The 16,448-nt window shown below is 48.2% G+C and overlaps 1 protein-coding gene across 6 annotated transcripts in view; it reads right to left on the bottom strand.

The window, feature by feature from the left end:
* Window positions 1-16,448, bottom strand: part of LOC118720734 (c-Maf inducing protein) — a 225,235-nt gene that overhangs the window by 79,739 nt on the left and 129,048 nt on the right. For 5 of the 6 annotated variants that reach the window (XM_036441001.2, XM_045582657.1, XM_045582658.1 and 2 more), the window contains exon 2: window positions 837-962. In XM_036441001.2, the coding sequence (XP_036296894.1) occupies window positions 837-962 (126 nt within the window). Of the gene's footprint in view, window positions 1-836; window positions 963-2,850; window positions 2,890-16,448 lie in introns of those variants that run through there. The other variant, XM_036441002.1, reaches the window with a different exon arrangement.

A 16,448-nucleotide genomic window follows, 5' to 3' on the forward strand; every position in this document is an offset into this window, starting at 1 on the left:
GCATGGCATTCCCTGGGGAGCATGGGGCTATACCAGAAAGATGCTGGAGGGAAATGGGCTTGCACATTTTTAAGGATGACAAGCTCCGAGAATGTAACTTGAGACTGCCAAAATTCCACCTTTCCCTCCATGGAGAGACACTGCCTGACAATGAAGCCAACAGAATGAGGCAGTGCCAGGAGAGGGACAGAGACATGGAGTATTAATGATACTATTTAACTCCTGGATGCAGCTATGCCTGAAGCCCTCTCTTAGACATCCCAGTTACTTTAAAACAGTTATAGCATCATCAACTTCTCTTTTTCCTCAGATAATTTGAATACTGTTTGCATCATTTCCAACCAACAGTCCTGACCAACACACACAGAATGCTCACTTTTCCAAGGGCACAGCTTATACTTCTATGAGTCTCAAAATACTTAGATCAACAAGAAACAAGAAACCACCTCAGTCAAAGTAGAACAAAAGGTGACATCTGCTGCTCACTTGCTTCTGATAGCCTTTTAAGGCCTAACAACTGCCTGTGTGCCTCAGTTTCCTCATCTGTAAAATGGAGATCAGCAAACCTATTTTTCAGGTTTATTAAGAGAAATGAAAGTACAATGCATAAAGCTTCTAGACTGGGGCAAGCAGGTAGCTGGAGCTCAAACTGCGTGCATTCCCTCTTTCATCCCCCAGTAAGCCCTGGTTTATAATTTTCTTTATTTGGAGGGAAAAAAAAATGCCTTAAACAACCTTCTCTTCTGATAGTTGGCCATCTCCTTCCAAGGGAAAAGAGAAGGGCGAGTGAGTGGGGCTGGGAGAGGAAAGTGCTTGTTCATGTTTATTTCTCCTACCTGCAGTAAGACAGTTCCCCCAGGAATTGTGAGCTGTAAACAGTACTTCGGGGCATTCTCCCAGGACAGCAGCTGAACGTCTTCAATAGCGCTGTAGGAGACGGAGTTTTCCATGTACCCAGTTGGCTGCAGCAAAAACAAAAAAGAGAAAGACATGCATTGGTTACAAGATCAGGCACAACGTCTGCGCCTCAGAAGAAGGTTCTGGAAAACATCCCCACTGTGGCAACAAGCAAACCTAGCTGGTTCAGACACCTGGAACCTCTAGGGACAAAGGAACTCCGTCTTTCCTCACTGGCAGCGTCCAGCTGGAGGGCAGGAGCCATTGGGGAAACTGCTCGTGTGTTTGTCTGGGTGTAGTTGGAACCAGACTGGGGGCACGTTGGGGGCAAGGCCTGTGCATTGTTCCTCTTGGCACAGCAGGGCACAGCACAGCGGAGCCACCACCCTCTCCTACCCAGAGAGCAGGCACAGCCCACCACTGGTCTCCCTGCCTCCTCTTTTCCCACAGATATGCCTTCTCCACTCAGTACCCAGGGCCACGTGTCACGTGGGAAAATCAATCCCCCTACTCTCCTGCTCAGCATCCTTCTGCGGCTCCCAGTGGTCCGACCACGAAATCGATGTTCCCATCCTCCACTGACAAGCCCGCAGGTCTGGTCTCACTTCCTCCTCCAAACCCACTCTGCGTCTTCTCTCCCTTTCCCGGCTCCCACATTGGCCTGCTGCCAGCACCACACTCTCACCCGCTCATTATCCCAGAAAGCCCGCGCCCACCCTGTCACTCTCCTCTTCTACTCGCCAAGTCTCAGCTCAACAGGCTTCTGGGGAGAGCCTGCCGACCCGATCACACCCTGGCCTGAGCCCTCCATGCTCACCGCCCGGGTTAACTACTGTGGACTGTTATTGTCTGTATTGTCTGATATTGTCTGAACTGCCAGGCTGCAGTTCAGGCCCGAGTCTGTCTTGGTGCCTGCTCTCACTCCCCAGGGCCTGGCACATGGCAAGCACGCAACAACTTGTGTTTATAGAAAAAATGATAAAGAGCATCATCAGTCCTGGCATGAGGGTGGGACAAGAGAAAATCACAGTCACTCACTGCTCTCTGAGTGAGTTCTCTATCACAGAGAGAAGGCACCAGGGTCAGGTGGGTGAACTAGCACTGGGTCCTTGCGATATTCTTGTTCCTCTGGCCCCTCAGAAGCCAGACTTCAGCACAGTCAGAGGTGAGGATAGCACAGCTGAAAATAACAGCTCCCAAACGCTGACATGCACCAAGCACCCCTGGGCACAGGGCAAGTGCTGTCTCCTTTAATCCTCACAGTAGTCCCTGGAGCAGGTGCAGGGCATCCCCATTGCACAGATGAGAAAGCTGAGGCTGAGGCAGACATATGATTTGCCAAAGGCCACCCAGCTGGGGAGGGGCATGGCCAGCTTTGAACTAAGCTGCTGACTTGGAATTGGCACCCTGCCTACTAAGCCATACTGCAACAAAGGGTCAGATGCAATTTAAAATGTGTGACCTAACAAATTAATTTTATTAGGAGGATTAAGGACCTCCATGAGGTTTTTAAATCTCAATTTCTGTCTGACAAAGTTGAGCTATGGTGGTGGTAATGAAGGAGAAGGCTGAAGGCTCAAGCTGCCTCATATCTCCGATTATCAGTCACCAGGCTCTGGAAGTAAGAATGATTGGTCAATTGACTTGCTCATTCATTTGTTCACTCATCCATTCATTCGTTCGTCTGACAGATATTGAGCACCTATGATGTTTCAGGCCCCAAATGGGGTGCTAGGAATACAGCAGCGAACGAGACAGGAGCCCAGTGGGGCAAAGAGACAACAAGCCAACAAAATTCCCAAGTATAATAAATAAACTATTGAGGAGCAACAGTGCTGCACCAAGAATCAAAATAGGATATGGGAACTCTGTACTGTCTTTGTAACCTTTTAAAATATTTTAAACTATTCTAAAATAAAATGTTTAGCAAGAAAACTTAACTGCTATCACTACCTCTGTTGTCACTATTATCATCATCATCAACATCGACAGAGCCTAGACAGAGCCCAAGAGGTCGGCCAGGGCAATGGGACAGATCGGGATCCAAAGCCCCCACACGTGGCTCTCTGGTGGAGGCACGAGCTGCTGCTGACCAATGACACCCTTCATCGGAGGTACTTTCACACTCTTGGGAGGACTTTACAGGTAACTGGTAATCCCCTGGTAATCTGAACCCGGCGGTCAGAGCCGCAGTGGACCGGATTCCTGTGCGGAGTGAAGGCTGAGTTAGACTCAAAAAAAAAAAAAAAATCATTTCTCTTGGGGAAGCTGGGAAATGCAGTTCTAAGAGGTACTTTGAGGCAAATAAGAAGATTAAAAGTTATTTCTACATGTAAAAACAATGCAAGAGGTACTGGGGTTCCGTTAAAGGATATCTCAGAATTAGCAAAACTGCAGGGATGGAAATCAAACCTGCAGTGGCCAGTGGCTGAGACAGTGGAGGAGACTTTACAGAGGGGCATGAGGGGATGTTTGGGGTGACTGGAATATTCTAGATCTCAATTGTGGTGGTGGTTACTTAACTGTATATGTTTGTCAAAACTCATAGATCTGCGCACTAAAATGGTACATTTCCCTGAATGTAAATCACAACTAAGAAAGGCAATGAGTGAATATTCAAGATAACTTGTAAGATGATTAATAGAATGAAATCTTTCATATAAAACCACTCATTAGCACTTGGGTATATTACCTTCCCGGTTATTTTTCATATGTAATATTTTTTTACAGAGTCCTAGTCATGCAGGATATATAATTTTGCACATTCCATGTTCTGAATAATCTCCAGAACGTCACCTTAATGACTATAAAATATCCGGCCACCATTTATCACCACTCCCCATCCTCCCCTATGGGAAGTGCGGTGGTTTCATTTTCTGCTGCTCTAAACAACTCCACAGTGAACATCCTTATGAAACATGTTTTTCTCCCTATATTTAGGATTTTTTTTTTTTAAGGCCAGATTCCCAGAAATGGAATTAATGGGACAAAGGGTAAGAGCATATTTCAGATCATTGCCAAATTGCTCTCATTAAAGAGATATTAACGAGAACTGGGAGCCCTGGCGAGGACTGGGGGCTTCATCCTGGGCCCCAGCTTGAGTGGGCCCTGCTAGCGCTACTTGACAGGCTGAGTTCAGTGTGACCACCTGGTAGCTGAGTGCCTGCAAGGTGACCGCAGCGCCAGGGAGCTGGAGTGGCAGAACTCCGCAAGTCAGGGTCCTGGCTCCGGGGACACTGCTCTCCCACAGGAGCCAGGAACAGGTCGGGGTGCCTTTGTCCTTTTGCTCTCAGGATCTGATGAGGGGCATTTTTGGGGTCTTGATATCTGTCAGAGCAGGAAGAGAATACCCTCTCTCTGCTTTTGTTTCTGAGATGAGCTTCTTCCCTGGGATCCCCTCAATCACTGGGTCTGGGCTACAGAAAGCAGGACCTAGAGGGGCTTCATCAGGTCCCCCAACAACCGCACAAAGCCTTCAGAGTTGACATTCCAACCTTCTTGGACTTCCCATGAGTCAGATGGACATGGAGTGGGGTCACCAAAGGCCCCTGAAACTGTCCCCTCCCCCAGTCTTCACTTCCCCTGCCTTTCTGGGGAGCCAGCTCTTCCTGTCCAAACCCGCCTGCTGGTTTCCATGGGGATTTCTCTAAAAGTGAATATGAATCATGACGTCAGAGGCCCCCAAGCTGAGGCTGCAGGCTGACTCAAGGCACATGCAAACAAGATGCTGGCACGCTTCCCAGGGAGGAGAGACTCTGGACCCCAAAAGGAAAAGCTGGTCTGGAAACCCCCTCCAAGCACTCGCTCTGGGGCGGGAGGCTGGGAAACCCTGGTCAGCTGGGGACCTGGCTGAGACCAGTGGGCTGTATCACGGGAGGGTTGCCACCCCGGCAGCCTGCTGAGTGTGCCTTACTATGGACACGTCTCCTCTCTTCACAAGTGGAAGTCACCTGAGCCATCACGCAGGGGGACCCACACTGCACAGACTGGCTCCACGAGGCCCGGCCTCATATGCATGAGGAAAGATGTGCTCCTGGCCCCACACACGAGGCCCCACACGTGAACCCCGGCCTCAAATGAGAAATGTCTGTCAGGTCAGAGGGCAGGGAGCCCCTGCCAGCCCCCCCTTGGACAGTCAACAGCAGCAATGACAGGAATAACAATGACGATGCCATGACCTCGGTGATGGTACAAGGGTGTGGCTCGTACCGGGGGAGTGGGTTTCAGCCCTCACCTCCCCCGGCTGCTTTTTAAAAAACTGAAATAAAAATCACGTGACATAAAATTAAACATTAACCCTTTAAAAATTCAGAGGCATTTAGTGCCTTCACAATGCTGTCAACCTTGCCCCAATTTAGTTCTCAGACACTTTCATCACCACGAAAGGAAACCCATATCTATGAAGGGACCTATCCCTGTGACCCCTGCCCCATCACCAGTCCCTGGTGGCCACAGTCCGCTGTCTGTCACTATGGACTTGCCTGTTCCGGAGATTTCCTCTCTATGGAATCAATCATAACGTGGTCCTTTCTATCTGACACCTTTCATTCAGTGTTTTCAGATTCATCCGCATGGCCACACATATCCGTACATCGTTTCTTTTCAGGGCTGATAATGTTCCGCTGAGTGGCCATCATGCCATGTATTACTTACCCATCCATCAGTTGATGGACACATGGGTTGTTTCTACCCTTTGGTGATTGAGAACACCTGCTGCATACTTTTTCAATGACAAGGAAGGACAGGGCTCTTCAAACACCCTTCAGAAAGTCCCTCCGACACCATGTGGCCAACACCACGCTGAGGCTGAGGGACTTGTAGTATTACCTCCTTTACCTGTACAACGCGCTGCGGGCACTGTATTTACCCCTGTTTATTCACATGTTAGAGAAGAAGACAGGGCACCACGGAGAGGTGCTGACGTGTCACAGGCCCTACTTTTTAGAGATAGATCTGGGGCTCAATCTGACAATCCTGAGCCTGAGATCTCCCTTCCCACGTTCTGCCAAACTCCAACGTGTGTACCTGTGCGCATGCACCCCACAAGTGCATTGTAGGCAATAGAGGACAGAGAGGACAGAGCCAGACCTGGCACAGTGTGGGGATGGGGGGTCCTCAGAATCTGCCTATCCACTGCCACTCAGCCACAGGTGACCCCAGACCACATACAACTCCATCCGGCCTCAAGGCAGAACCCACACATGCTCATTTGGGAAAGGCCTGTCAAACTATTTTGAGTGTTCTCTTTAATCCCTCAAAAGAAAGTCATATAGCAAAAGCAAGGTAGCAGGTAAATTCCATCTGCTGTGAAATGGGCCAGTCTGGGCCCAGTCCCAGAGCAAACCTCCTCAGATGCCTTTCACACTTCTCTTCCCCTTGTTTCCGTAAGCCAAAGACACTGAGCATAGGTTCACCTTCTCTGGTTGCCCAGAGCCCTGGTTGTCATTGCCACCTCCCACCCTCCCACTGGTGAGAGGTGCAGCCCAGCAATGCTCCTGGCGCGGCCAGGATGGAGAGCTGCTCACTGCTGCACTTACGGGTCTCTGGCGGGGAGACTGTTCTATGCTGCGTCTCCACTCATGAGTGACTGCTCCCTATGCTGCCAACGCACCTTCCCCTCAGAAGGTCACTGCTCCCTGTTGTGGCCTGTGACACCAGAGTGCCACCCTTGTGAGAATTATGTGTCAAGTAAAAATAACTTGGGTTTTGAGCAAGAAAAATCTCTTATGATAAAAATACATGCTTCTTGTGTTTTATGTTTTGTTTGAGCTTATCTTGGGGTGCGGTGATTACTCTAAGTTCTTCATAGCATAATAAGTGACAGCAACCCACAGGCAGCTACAGAGCACTTGCCATGTGGCTAATGCAACAGTCCCTCAGGACTGAATTCATGCAGCCACTCAACAAGAGGAACCTCTCCATGTGCAGCCAATGCCAGGGCCTGGGGACAAGACAGGGAAGGGGAGGGACATGTCTGTATAGTCCAGGGGCTGACGGGTAGAGGAGGAGACAGATGACCCAGGAAGATAAGAGGTTAGAGGACAGAGGCTGTGTCCTCAGAGCATGGGCACCTGGAAGGGGCCTGGATGGAGGCCCACTGGAGCACCTGCTGGCTCCCTTCGCCCACCCCCTGCCTCTGCATGGCCAGTCCTACCTCCACTCGCGCCCCCCCCCCCCCATCACCCACAGCCCATCCGGAGGCAGGTATTGCTATCAACCCTCAACAGACCAGAAATGGAGGCTCTGAGCTGGCAGCACCTTGACCAACTGCACACAGAGCTTTTCAGGTCAGACTAGAAAGTAAAGGCAGACCCTCAGATGCCATGTCCTGGCTCTGTCTATAACAGCCCAAAGGGGTTGAAAGTCAGGGGTCTGCACCTGACTTTCAACCACTGTCATCACACCATCCTCCAGCAAAACTGCTGACCACGCTGGTGACCCCTGGGCGGGCGGGACAGTGCTAAGAGAGGCAGCAGGAGCTTCTGGAGGCCTGCTGCTGTCCTAGGTCTTGATTCCGAGGGTAGTGACACAGCGTGTTCTCGCTGTTACAATGCATCAAGTGTGCACTTTCCAGTGTGTACGTCAGGCTTCAATAAAAAGATGTTAAAACCGTCAGAAGTTCTAGAGTCAAATCCAGCTCCACCACTTGCTGGCTGTGTGGCCTTAGGAATCACTTGGCCTCTGAGCCCATTTTCTCCCGTGTAAAAGTGAGATCATATTCACACTCACTAGGGTGGGCGTTGCTTTTAAAAAGACATTACCAAGTGTTGAAAAAGACCGGAATCCTCACCCTGGCTAGTGTGACTCAGTTGGCTGAGCACTGACCCATGCACCGAAAGGTCACCTGTTTGATTCCCAGTCAGGGCACATGCCCAGGTTGCAGGAGGCAGCCAATAGATGGTTTGGTTTTGTTTTCTCTTTCTCCCTCTCCCTTCTGCTTTCTCTAAAATCAAATAAATGTTTTTAAAAAGAAACTGGAGCCCAGCCAGTGATGCTCAGTGGTTGAGCATCAACCTATGAACCAGGAGGTCATGGTTCGATTCCGGTCAGGGCGCATGCCTGGGTTTCGAGCCCAGTGCCCAATAGATGATTCTCTTTCATCATTGATATTTCTGTCTCCCTCTCCTTTCCTCTCTGAAATCAATAAAAATATATATTTAAAAAATTAAATCATCATTAAAAAACCAAGGGAATCCTATACACTGCTGGTAGGAATGTGAAATGCAACCACTGTTTCCATGTGGGGAATTTTACAGTATGTGAATTAGATGCAATAAAAAAGGTATCAGTGTACCTATCTTAAGCGTGTTTGTGGAGAGTACTTAAATATGTAAGGCTCAGCACCTGGTAAGAACTTGATAATAAGTAACTGCTCTCCTGCGGTCACCCCAAGAGAGTGGGTGGCCTGGAAGAAGGCCAGGAGGGGGCTGCCTGCAGGTAGGAACCCGATGTAAGAGTTCAAATCCCAGCACGAAGCCAGGTGCTAAGTAGGAGCTCATTATACGCATGTGATTATTTTGAAAAAGCCACAAGAAGGAAGGGGCTTTCACACACTCTCAACGTTCCTCCATCACCCCACAGATTACTCCGAAAAGTCAGGTCAGAGAGGACTGCACTGGTTTGGAGTCATCCCAGGAGTTGACTACCCAGTACTAAGTGACCCATGACAAGAAAGGTCAAGCATTCCAGGAGCTTGGGGCCACACTCTGGCTTGCCCACCTCCTCTTGTCCCATCTCAACCAACCAAGCCCTGCCAACAGTCCCAGGCTGTTCTGGGATGGTCAGGAGGCAAGTTCTGGCTCATTAATCATGAGTCCAGCCATGGCAGCTGCCCCCTTTTATGGCCAAATGGCTCAAGAGGTTTAATAATAGAGCGAAGGGCTGAAGTTTCCACATGCAGACCCTTCCAGCCCCAGTCACCATCGCGGGCATGGGAGGATGAAACTCTGGGTCCCCAGTGTGCGGCGCTGGGCGTCTGTGCCTCCAGGCACTTCCACCATCGGAACAGCTGACTGGGGCTCTAAGAGCCATGACACAGACAGTACACTCCACCCACTGAGTCAGCAAATATTTCTAAGGACCCCAGCAGCCCACACGGATCAGGCAAATCCCACGTGCCAGGCCCCCGGGTAAGCAGTGCACAGGCACGCTCTCACTGCTTCCTCATAAGGAGCCAGGAAGCCCTGAGCTAGTCGAGGAAGAAAGGGAGGCTTGGGGCAGTTAAACAGTGAGTCCATCTACAGCTGGTCAGCAGGAAGACCATGCCATTGATGCAGAAGCCAGCTCACTATCCACTGGACCCTGTTCCCCACCTGTTCTGTAAGATACTGGCCTGCGAACCCCAAGATGACCAGGGTCTCAGGGGCCAGTGTGGGCCTGGTGGGGAGGGGTGAGGAGGGAGGGAACAGAAACTTTTAAATGAAAGGACAGCATGATGTAACACTGAGGTGTGGGTACAAAGGGCAAGGAGGGAAAGGAGAGGAGAACACTCTGGTACTTGGAGAAAGGCCTCCCAGAAGCAACCTTTGACCTGGGTTTTCAGAGGACAGGGGAGTGCCAGGCATTCCCAGGGCAGGGAAGGGAAAGCACACTGTGTAGGACCCTGGTGTGAGAACAGGGTGTTGCTAGATGAGACTGGAGTGCAAAGACTCTCCAGGAAGGCCTCACACCTGGGCAAAGCCCTCAACTGCCCAACCTTCTCAAATTCTTGGATTCTCTCTCCTTTCCTATCTTTTTTTTTTTTTTTAATTGAGATATACTATATAAACATATGGTACATAACATGCAGATGTCTTAAGCATTCAGCTGAATTTAATCTTTGCATATGCACAGATCTGTGTAACCACTACCCAGGTCAAGAGTGGACCGTCTCCAACACCACGAAGGCTCCCTGTGCCCCTCCCCAGCCTGTGCTGCCTGGAGGTGCCTGCTGTTTGGACATCCACCACTATGGGTCGGGTCCTGACCTCTTTACAAGTGGAAGCACACAGCAGCCATACCTTTGTGTCTGGCTCTTGTTTGGCATAGCATCTGTGAGGTGCATATGTCGGTAGCCACTCTTCTTTTAATTTTAGAGCAGTATTCCTTCCTTTCTACCACTGTTGTTTATGGGCCTTTGGTTGCTTCCAGTTTGGGGCCATTGTGTATAAAGCTGCTGTGAACATTTCTGTACTTATTTTTGGAGAGGGAGGACCAAGCACTCTTTTGGTTAAGTACCCAGGAGTAGGATTTTCCTGGGCCACGGGGTGAAATTGCTTACATTTAAGCCCAAGAGACACACATTTGTAAGAAATTCCAAGGAACTTTTATATAAAAATGAGCTCCTTTTTTAGGACCCACTCTTTCTCAGATACCTAGGCCTTTAGGAGAGCAAGGATTTCTGAGTTTGGGGGAAGCAATCAGGCCAGCGGGAGAGCTCAATTTTCTCAAAAGGTGGGTGCATTTTTCACCCAGGGGACGTTTGAGACCCACAAGAGAGGCAGCACCATTCTCAAAACTGGACTCAGAGAAAAGATGATGGCAAAACAGAAACCTTTTTCCTGGCTAATATGACAGAAGGGGACATCTCTGTTCCCCTTTGTGTTCAGCCTCCTTGCCATGCTCAGCACAGACGCTTCTACAAAAGGAAAGGGCGTGTTTGCTCAAGATTAGAGCTCCGAGTTAAAGGCTGGGAACAGCAACTATATTTTTGTTAGTATCAGTACTAATTTAACTCTAAGATCACATGCCCATGTCATGCGGGCCTGCATCCATTAGGTGTTCCAGACGTAAGGACACCAGCAGGGATCTAATGGCACATTTTCAGGTCTTTAAAAACATGCTAGTCAATGGTATAATTCAGCTGGGGGGAAAGTGCTGACCTATGACAGCCTACAAAGAAGGGCACCTGCCTCTGGGGGTTCACAGGTCAAGGTACACCTTAACCCTGTACCTTCTCAGGCACTGTTGTCAGCTGCCTGTGTGCCACGAACTCCTGAAACAGACTGTGTGATTTAAACTATCACCTCAGCCCATGTCCAGAGTACCTGTCTTTTTTTTTTTTTTAATCTTCAGCAGGCTGGGTATGGCCTGGGGGCCATAGCTTTCAAACTGCTGATTTAAACCATTCAAGAGGAATATAAATATGTGATGGATGAATGGATGAACAGATGGTTGAGAAAAAATAAGTGGACTGTTTCCTTGTTTTCTTTCTAAGGAGTTATTAGCATAGAGCATTCAAAAGAAGTTTCAATGGATGGGTAGGTGAATGGATAAATTTGCTATATGTCTAGGAAATACCAGGAGGGAGGGAGGAAAAGAATGAAACATTGTTTTAGTCCAACACTTATAAGGAAACAGGTTCAGAGAGGCGTGGTAACTCCCCAGGGTCACCCAGCTAGGTGTGGCAGACAGGAGACTGGATCCCAGAACTCTCTGAGATCGGAAGCCCAGCTGTAATGCTTCCTGAGGCGGGAACTAGACCTCAGGGTGGCTGAGTATCCTGGTGGTGAGTAAACAAGAGCTTTGGACTAATCACTCACCAGGCCCTGTGCTCCAAGGATGCTCTCTGCAACGGTCCCTCAGTGTCCATCCAGCCTTCACCAACCACTTCTCCCCGCAGACCCAAGTAGGATCCAGCACCTCATGGGATCACAGAAGCCCCAGGCAAATGCCTATCTATCATCACATAAGCTGTCACACGTGGCAATTGTCTTTTCATTTATATATATTTTAAAATATATATGTATATTTTACTGATATTTTACAGAGAAGAAGGGAGAGGGATAGAGAGTTAGAAACTTTGATGAGAGAGAAACAACAATGAGCTTCCTCCTGCACACTCCCTACTGGGTATGTATGTGACTACAACCAAGGTACTATTGTACAATACATGCCCTTGACTGGAATTGAATCTGGGACCCTTGAGTCCACAGGCCGATGCTCTATCCACTGAGCCAAACCGGTTAGGGCTTCACTAATATTTTTCATTGAAGAGATTCATTTGGTGCCTGGAGTTCACTCCACTCTCAAAGATAGACTGAGGGAGGAAAGGAGGAAGGGAGGAGGACTATTTGCATGAAGCCTAAATAAGCCTCAGCTTCTCTTCATTAGAGCATGCTAAGGTGTGCCCCACTGCTCTGCCCATTTTACAGATGAATTGATGAGACACCAAGAAGCACAGTCACTTACAAAGTAGCAGTGGAGCCCAGGCTGGAATCCTGATTGTCCGACTCTCATTCTTACTGCTAACCCTGCAGTAATGGTAACAACAGTGCTGATACCAACGAAAACCACTGAGCAAGCACTTGGCTGTGGAAAAGGGAGGAAGAAGGAAGAACGCAGAAAGGGGAAGGAGAGCTCCAGGGAATGCAGAGTGCAAGGTGTTACCAGGTTTTCCAGTCCCACAACCAGCCTCTGGCATTGGTCCGGCCAACCCAGAGCCCACTCGGGAATGTGCTGAGGCCGCCCAGAGTCTGTGTCTGTCAGCACAATGAACAAGTAGACGAAGAAAAAATCCTTAATTAAAAACAAAGTCAGTACACAGTATAAGTGCGTGGCTGGCTGCTGGCCTGAACACGCTGCAAGACCGAAGTGGCCACAGACAGGCAGGGCCGGGAGCATGAACCCTGCGGCACAGGCCTGGCCCAGCCCAGACACAGGTCCGGCACTGTTGAGCCCTCCTCTCCCGGTTGATTCATTATTTCCAGAAGGTGCCGCCCTGCACTAATTACACCAAATGGATGTGGCCATATATGGTCAGAGCGTCAAGGCTGGCCTTTCACAAGCCACTTACGAGGGGATGTGGTCAGTTCAAGGCTCCAGGGGCCACGTGGAGGTCACAGATAGCAGCAGTTTGTGCCTTGAGCCTGTTTTCAACTACTGCCATCTCTTCTATGAGACACAGAATTGGGGGTTCTGATCTGATACGGGACAAGAACTTGGGAAGGTAAATTTTCTTCTTGCAGAGAAATGCCAGTGTTCCTGAAGGTCTGGGCTACAGTCAGTGCCAGCCTCTGTTGAGGCAGGCATATATCTTAAGTTTCCACAACCCAAGGATGTTCTTTCTCCTCTAGAACCCCTGTACACGGATGTCACTCCCACCAGTAACTTAATTCAACTCAACAAGCATGTATTGAGCGCCTACTGTGTACTATCAGCACCACAATGATTAGAAGAGACACCAATGGGGATCCAGCCTCACCAACAACCTAGACAAAATAGTTAATATCTAGGGAAGATATCCAAACTCACTAAAACTGCATTCTCCTGAAGTCAAATTAAAACCACCATGTAATCATTACCAGAATGGCCTAAAAACATTTAAACGTATTAATTAAAATATAAATGTATATATTAAATCGACACCTTACACACATTAGGGTGGCCACAATCAGAACAAAAACAAAGGTCACAAAATAACAAGGAATGAAGAATTTGGAACCCTTGTGCACTGCTGGTCAGAATACAAATGTTGCAACTGTTATGGAAAACCGATGGAGGTGCCTCAATAAATTAAACACAGAAGTGCCATATGATCCAGCAATTCCATTTCTCGGTATATATCCCAAAGGAATGGAAAGTAGTGACTTGTGCAGATATCTATGCATCTGTGTTCATAGCAACATTATTCATAATAGCTAAAGTATCCATCGATGGGTGAATGAATACACAAAATATGGCACATACAGACAGTGGAGTATTATTCAGTCATTAAAAGGGAAGGACAGCCGAAACCGGTTTAGCTCAATGGATAGAGCGTCAGCTTGGGGACTGAAGGGACCCGGGTTCGATTCCGGTCAAGGGCATGTACCTTGGTTGCGGGCATATCCCCAGTAGGGGGTGTGCAAGAGGCAACTGATCGATGACTCTCTCTCATCGATGTTTCTAACTCTCTATCCCTCTCCCTTCCTCTCTGTAAAATATCAATTAAAAAAATATATTTAAAAAAAAAAGGGGGGCGGGGGGAAGGACAGTCTAATACATGCTACAAAATGAGTGAACCATGACAACATCATGCTAACTGAAATAAAAAAAGGCAAATACTGTATGATTCCACTTATATGAGGTAATTAGAGTAGTCAGATTCATGAAGACAAAGTAGAATGGTGAGTGCCAGGGGCTGGAAGGAAGTGGGGGGGGGGGGGTTATTATTTAATGGGGACAGTTTCATTTTGGAAGATGAAAAGGGTTCTGGAGATGGCTGGCTGGTGATGGTTTGCACCCTAATGTGTAGTACTTAATGCCACTGACCTGTTTATAAAAATTATGAAAATGGTAAATTCTATGCTGGTGTATTTTACCACAATAAAAAAACACTGGAGAAAAAATAGCAGTATCCAGTGAGGCGCAGATGTGGAGAAAGCTGAGCGCTCCTACATTGCTAGTGGGTGCGTGGCCTGGTGCAGCACTCAGGAAAGGGACCCAGGCAGCACCTGCTGAAGCTGACTGTACCCCTGCCCTCTCCAGCCCACCATCTCCGCTCTAGACGTCCCCAACAGGAAAGCGTACCCTTAGTCACCATGTCCCAACATTCACAGCAGCCTCCACACTGCCCATTGACAGTAAAATGCATAAACTATGGTGTGATCACCCAATGGGAAACTGCATAACAGGGAGAGTGAACAAACTACAAGTCTACATAACAATATGATGAGTTTCACTGACAAAGGACTGTATACTCATGGGTCCATTTATTTATTTAATAATTTTGTTGTCGTTAATTCTCATCCGAGGATATTTCTTTCCCATTGAATTTTTAGAGAGAAGGGGCGAGGGGACAAGAGGAGGAAAACATTGATGTGAGAGAGACATATTGTACCCTGACTGGGGCCAGAGACCGAATCTACAACCCAGGTGAAGTGGTGGCTGGTAGGGGACAAAGGAGGTTCTTGGGGTCTTAATCTGGGAAAAGGTTACAAGGACATATTCAATTTGTGCAAATTCACCGAGCATATACTTAGGATGTGTGCATTTCTGTAGGTGTTTTATTCAATTCAACAAAGTTTTCTTTGAAAAGATGACATTCCTCAGGATCAATGGTCACAGATCTACAGACACAGACCATGGCGGGTGCTCGCAGAATTATGCAGTGATTTTTGGCACCTTGCACGCCTGCATCATCAGATAGACAGAGCTCACATGTGCCAGGCTATGGGTATGCCAGGGTGTGTGAAACCCATCCCTGCCCACAAGCACAGCCTGTAAATGGAAAATACAGTATGTCTGTATATACATGTACAAGCATGTAAAAAGATGCTATTGCTATGAATATAAATTTGTTGAAAAGCAAGACTGAGTGCAGAATATCTTTATGGCATTTTACATATTTTTCAAAGTGTCATGGTAAAGGCTTGGGAGTCAGAAACCCTGAATTCATACCCCAGCTCTGCTTCTTACAGGCTATGGGCCCCAGGCTAGACAGGAAATTAGGTTTCTGGAACCTCAGTTTCCTTATTGGTGAAATGGGGATGGTAATAGAACCCAATTGATGGGTCACTCTAATACGGAATGAGAGGATGCCTATAGTTCACTCAGTATAGTGTCTAGCACATGGTGACTAATGTCAGCACATGCAGCACTGAAGACCTACTGTGTGCCATGAATGAACAACATCCCTGCTTCTCATGGAATTTCCTTTGTAGTGAGGGAGACAAACAGAAAACAGGATAAATAAAAAAAATACATAGAAAGTGAAAAGATAAGTTCAAGTAAAATAAATAAGAGGAGGTAGAGCAAAGGAAGTTGGGTTTTGGTATGGCCCAGTAACTTCACGGGAAAGTGGAGTATAATTTAACCACCACACAGAGCTAACACTGGGGAAATATAGGTGATACTCCCCAGGGTAAATTACCCCTGGCCTGAAATGAGACCCCGGTGCTGACATAATGGGACCAAGTTAACAAGCCCCTCAGAGCAAAGGAACCGCATTCATAGGAGAGAGAGAGAGAGAGAGAGAGAGAGAGAGAGAGAGAGAGAGAGAGAGAGAGAGAGAGAGAGAGAGAGAGGGAGAGAAAGAGAGAAAGGCAGGGACAGGAAGGCATCTATCCTAAAAGATAAACTAGTTTCTTTTCCTGGTCAGAAAACAAACACCACACAAACTGTGTTTCCCTCCTGCCTTCCTCACAGAGAGCTCTGAGCCGACAAACAAAGCCCAGGGTATACGCCCATCTCTGGGGACCCAGAGGGCTGCTCCGTGAGATCTTAATCGCCTCATTCCACAGGGTAGCTCAGCTCCGAGAAGCCAGCCGCAGTCCTCTTGGAGGCAGGCGGGGTATAAGCTTAGACAAATAAACACAATGGTTCTTGGGAAGCAAGTGCTGGCAACCATCACCAGGGCCTTTCAAATAAGAAGTGGGAAATCCCTGATGGTTCTTGGCTTAGATCTTGCCTGGGGGCTGTCGGCTTCCTTGGAACCAGGGAATTCTTTCAGGCTGGGTGTTCACACACAGACCACAGGCCTGGTGATCTTTCTCCAAGGACGCTGGGCTGAAGGACCAGAACCACCCCTAAGGCCCATGCAAGCTCTTGCTCACCATCCAGAGGCGGGGCATCTAGAATCGCCATTAAAATTC

Source organism: Pipistrellus kuhlii, unplaced genomic scaffold, assembly GCF_014108245.1.
Source record: "Pipistrellus kuhlii isolate mPipKuh1 unplaced genomic scaffold, mPipKuh1.p scaffold_m20_p_17, whole genome shotgun sequence".
In the NCBI taxonomy this organism is placed as follows: Eukaryota; Metazoa; Chordata; class Mammalia; order Chiroptera; family Vespertilionidae; genus Pipistrellus; species Pipistrellus kuhlii.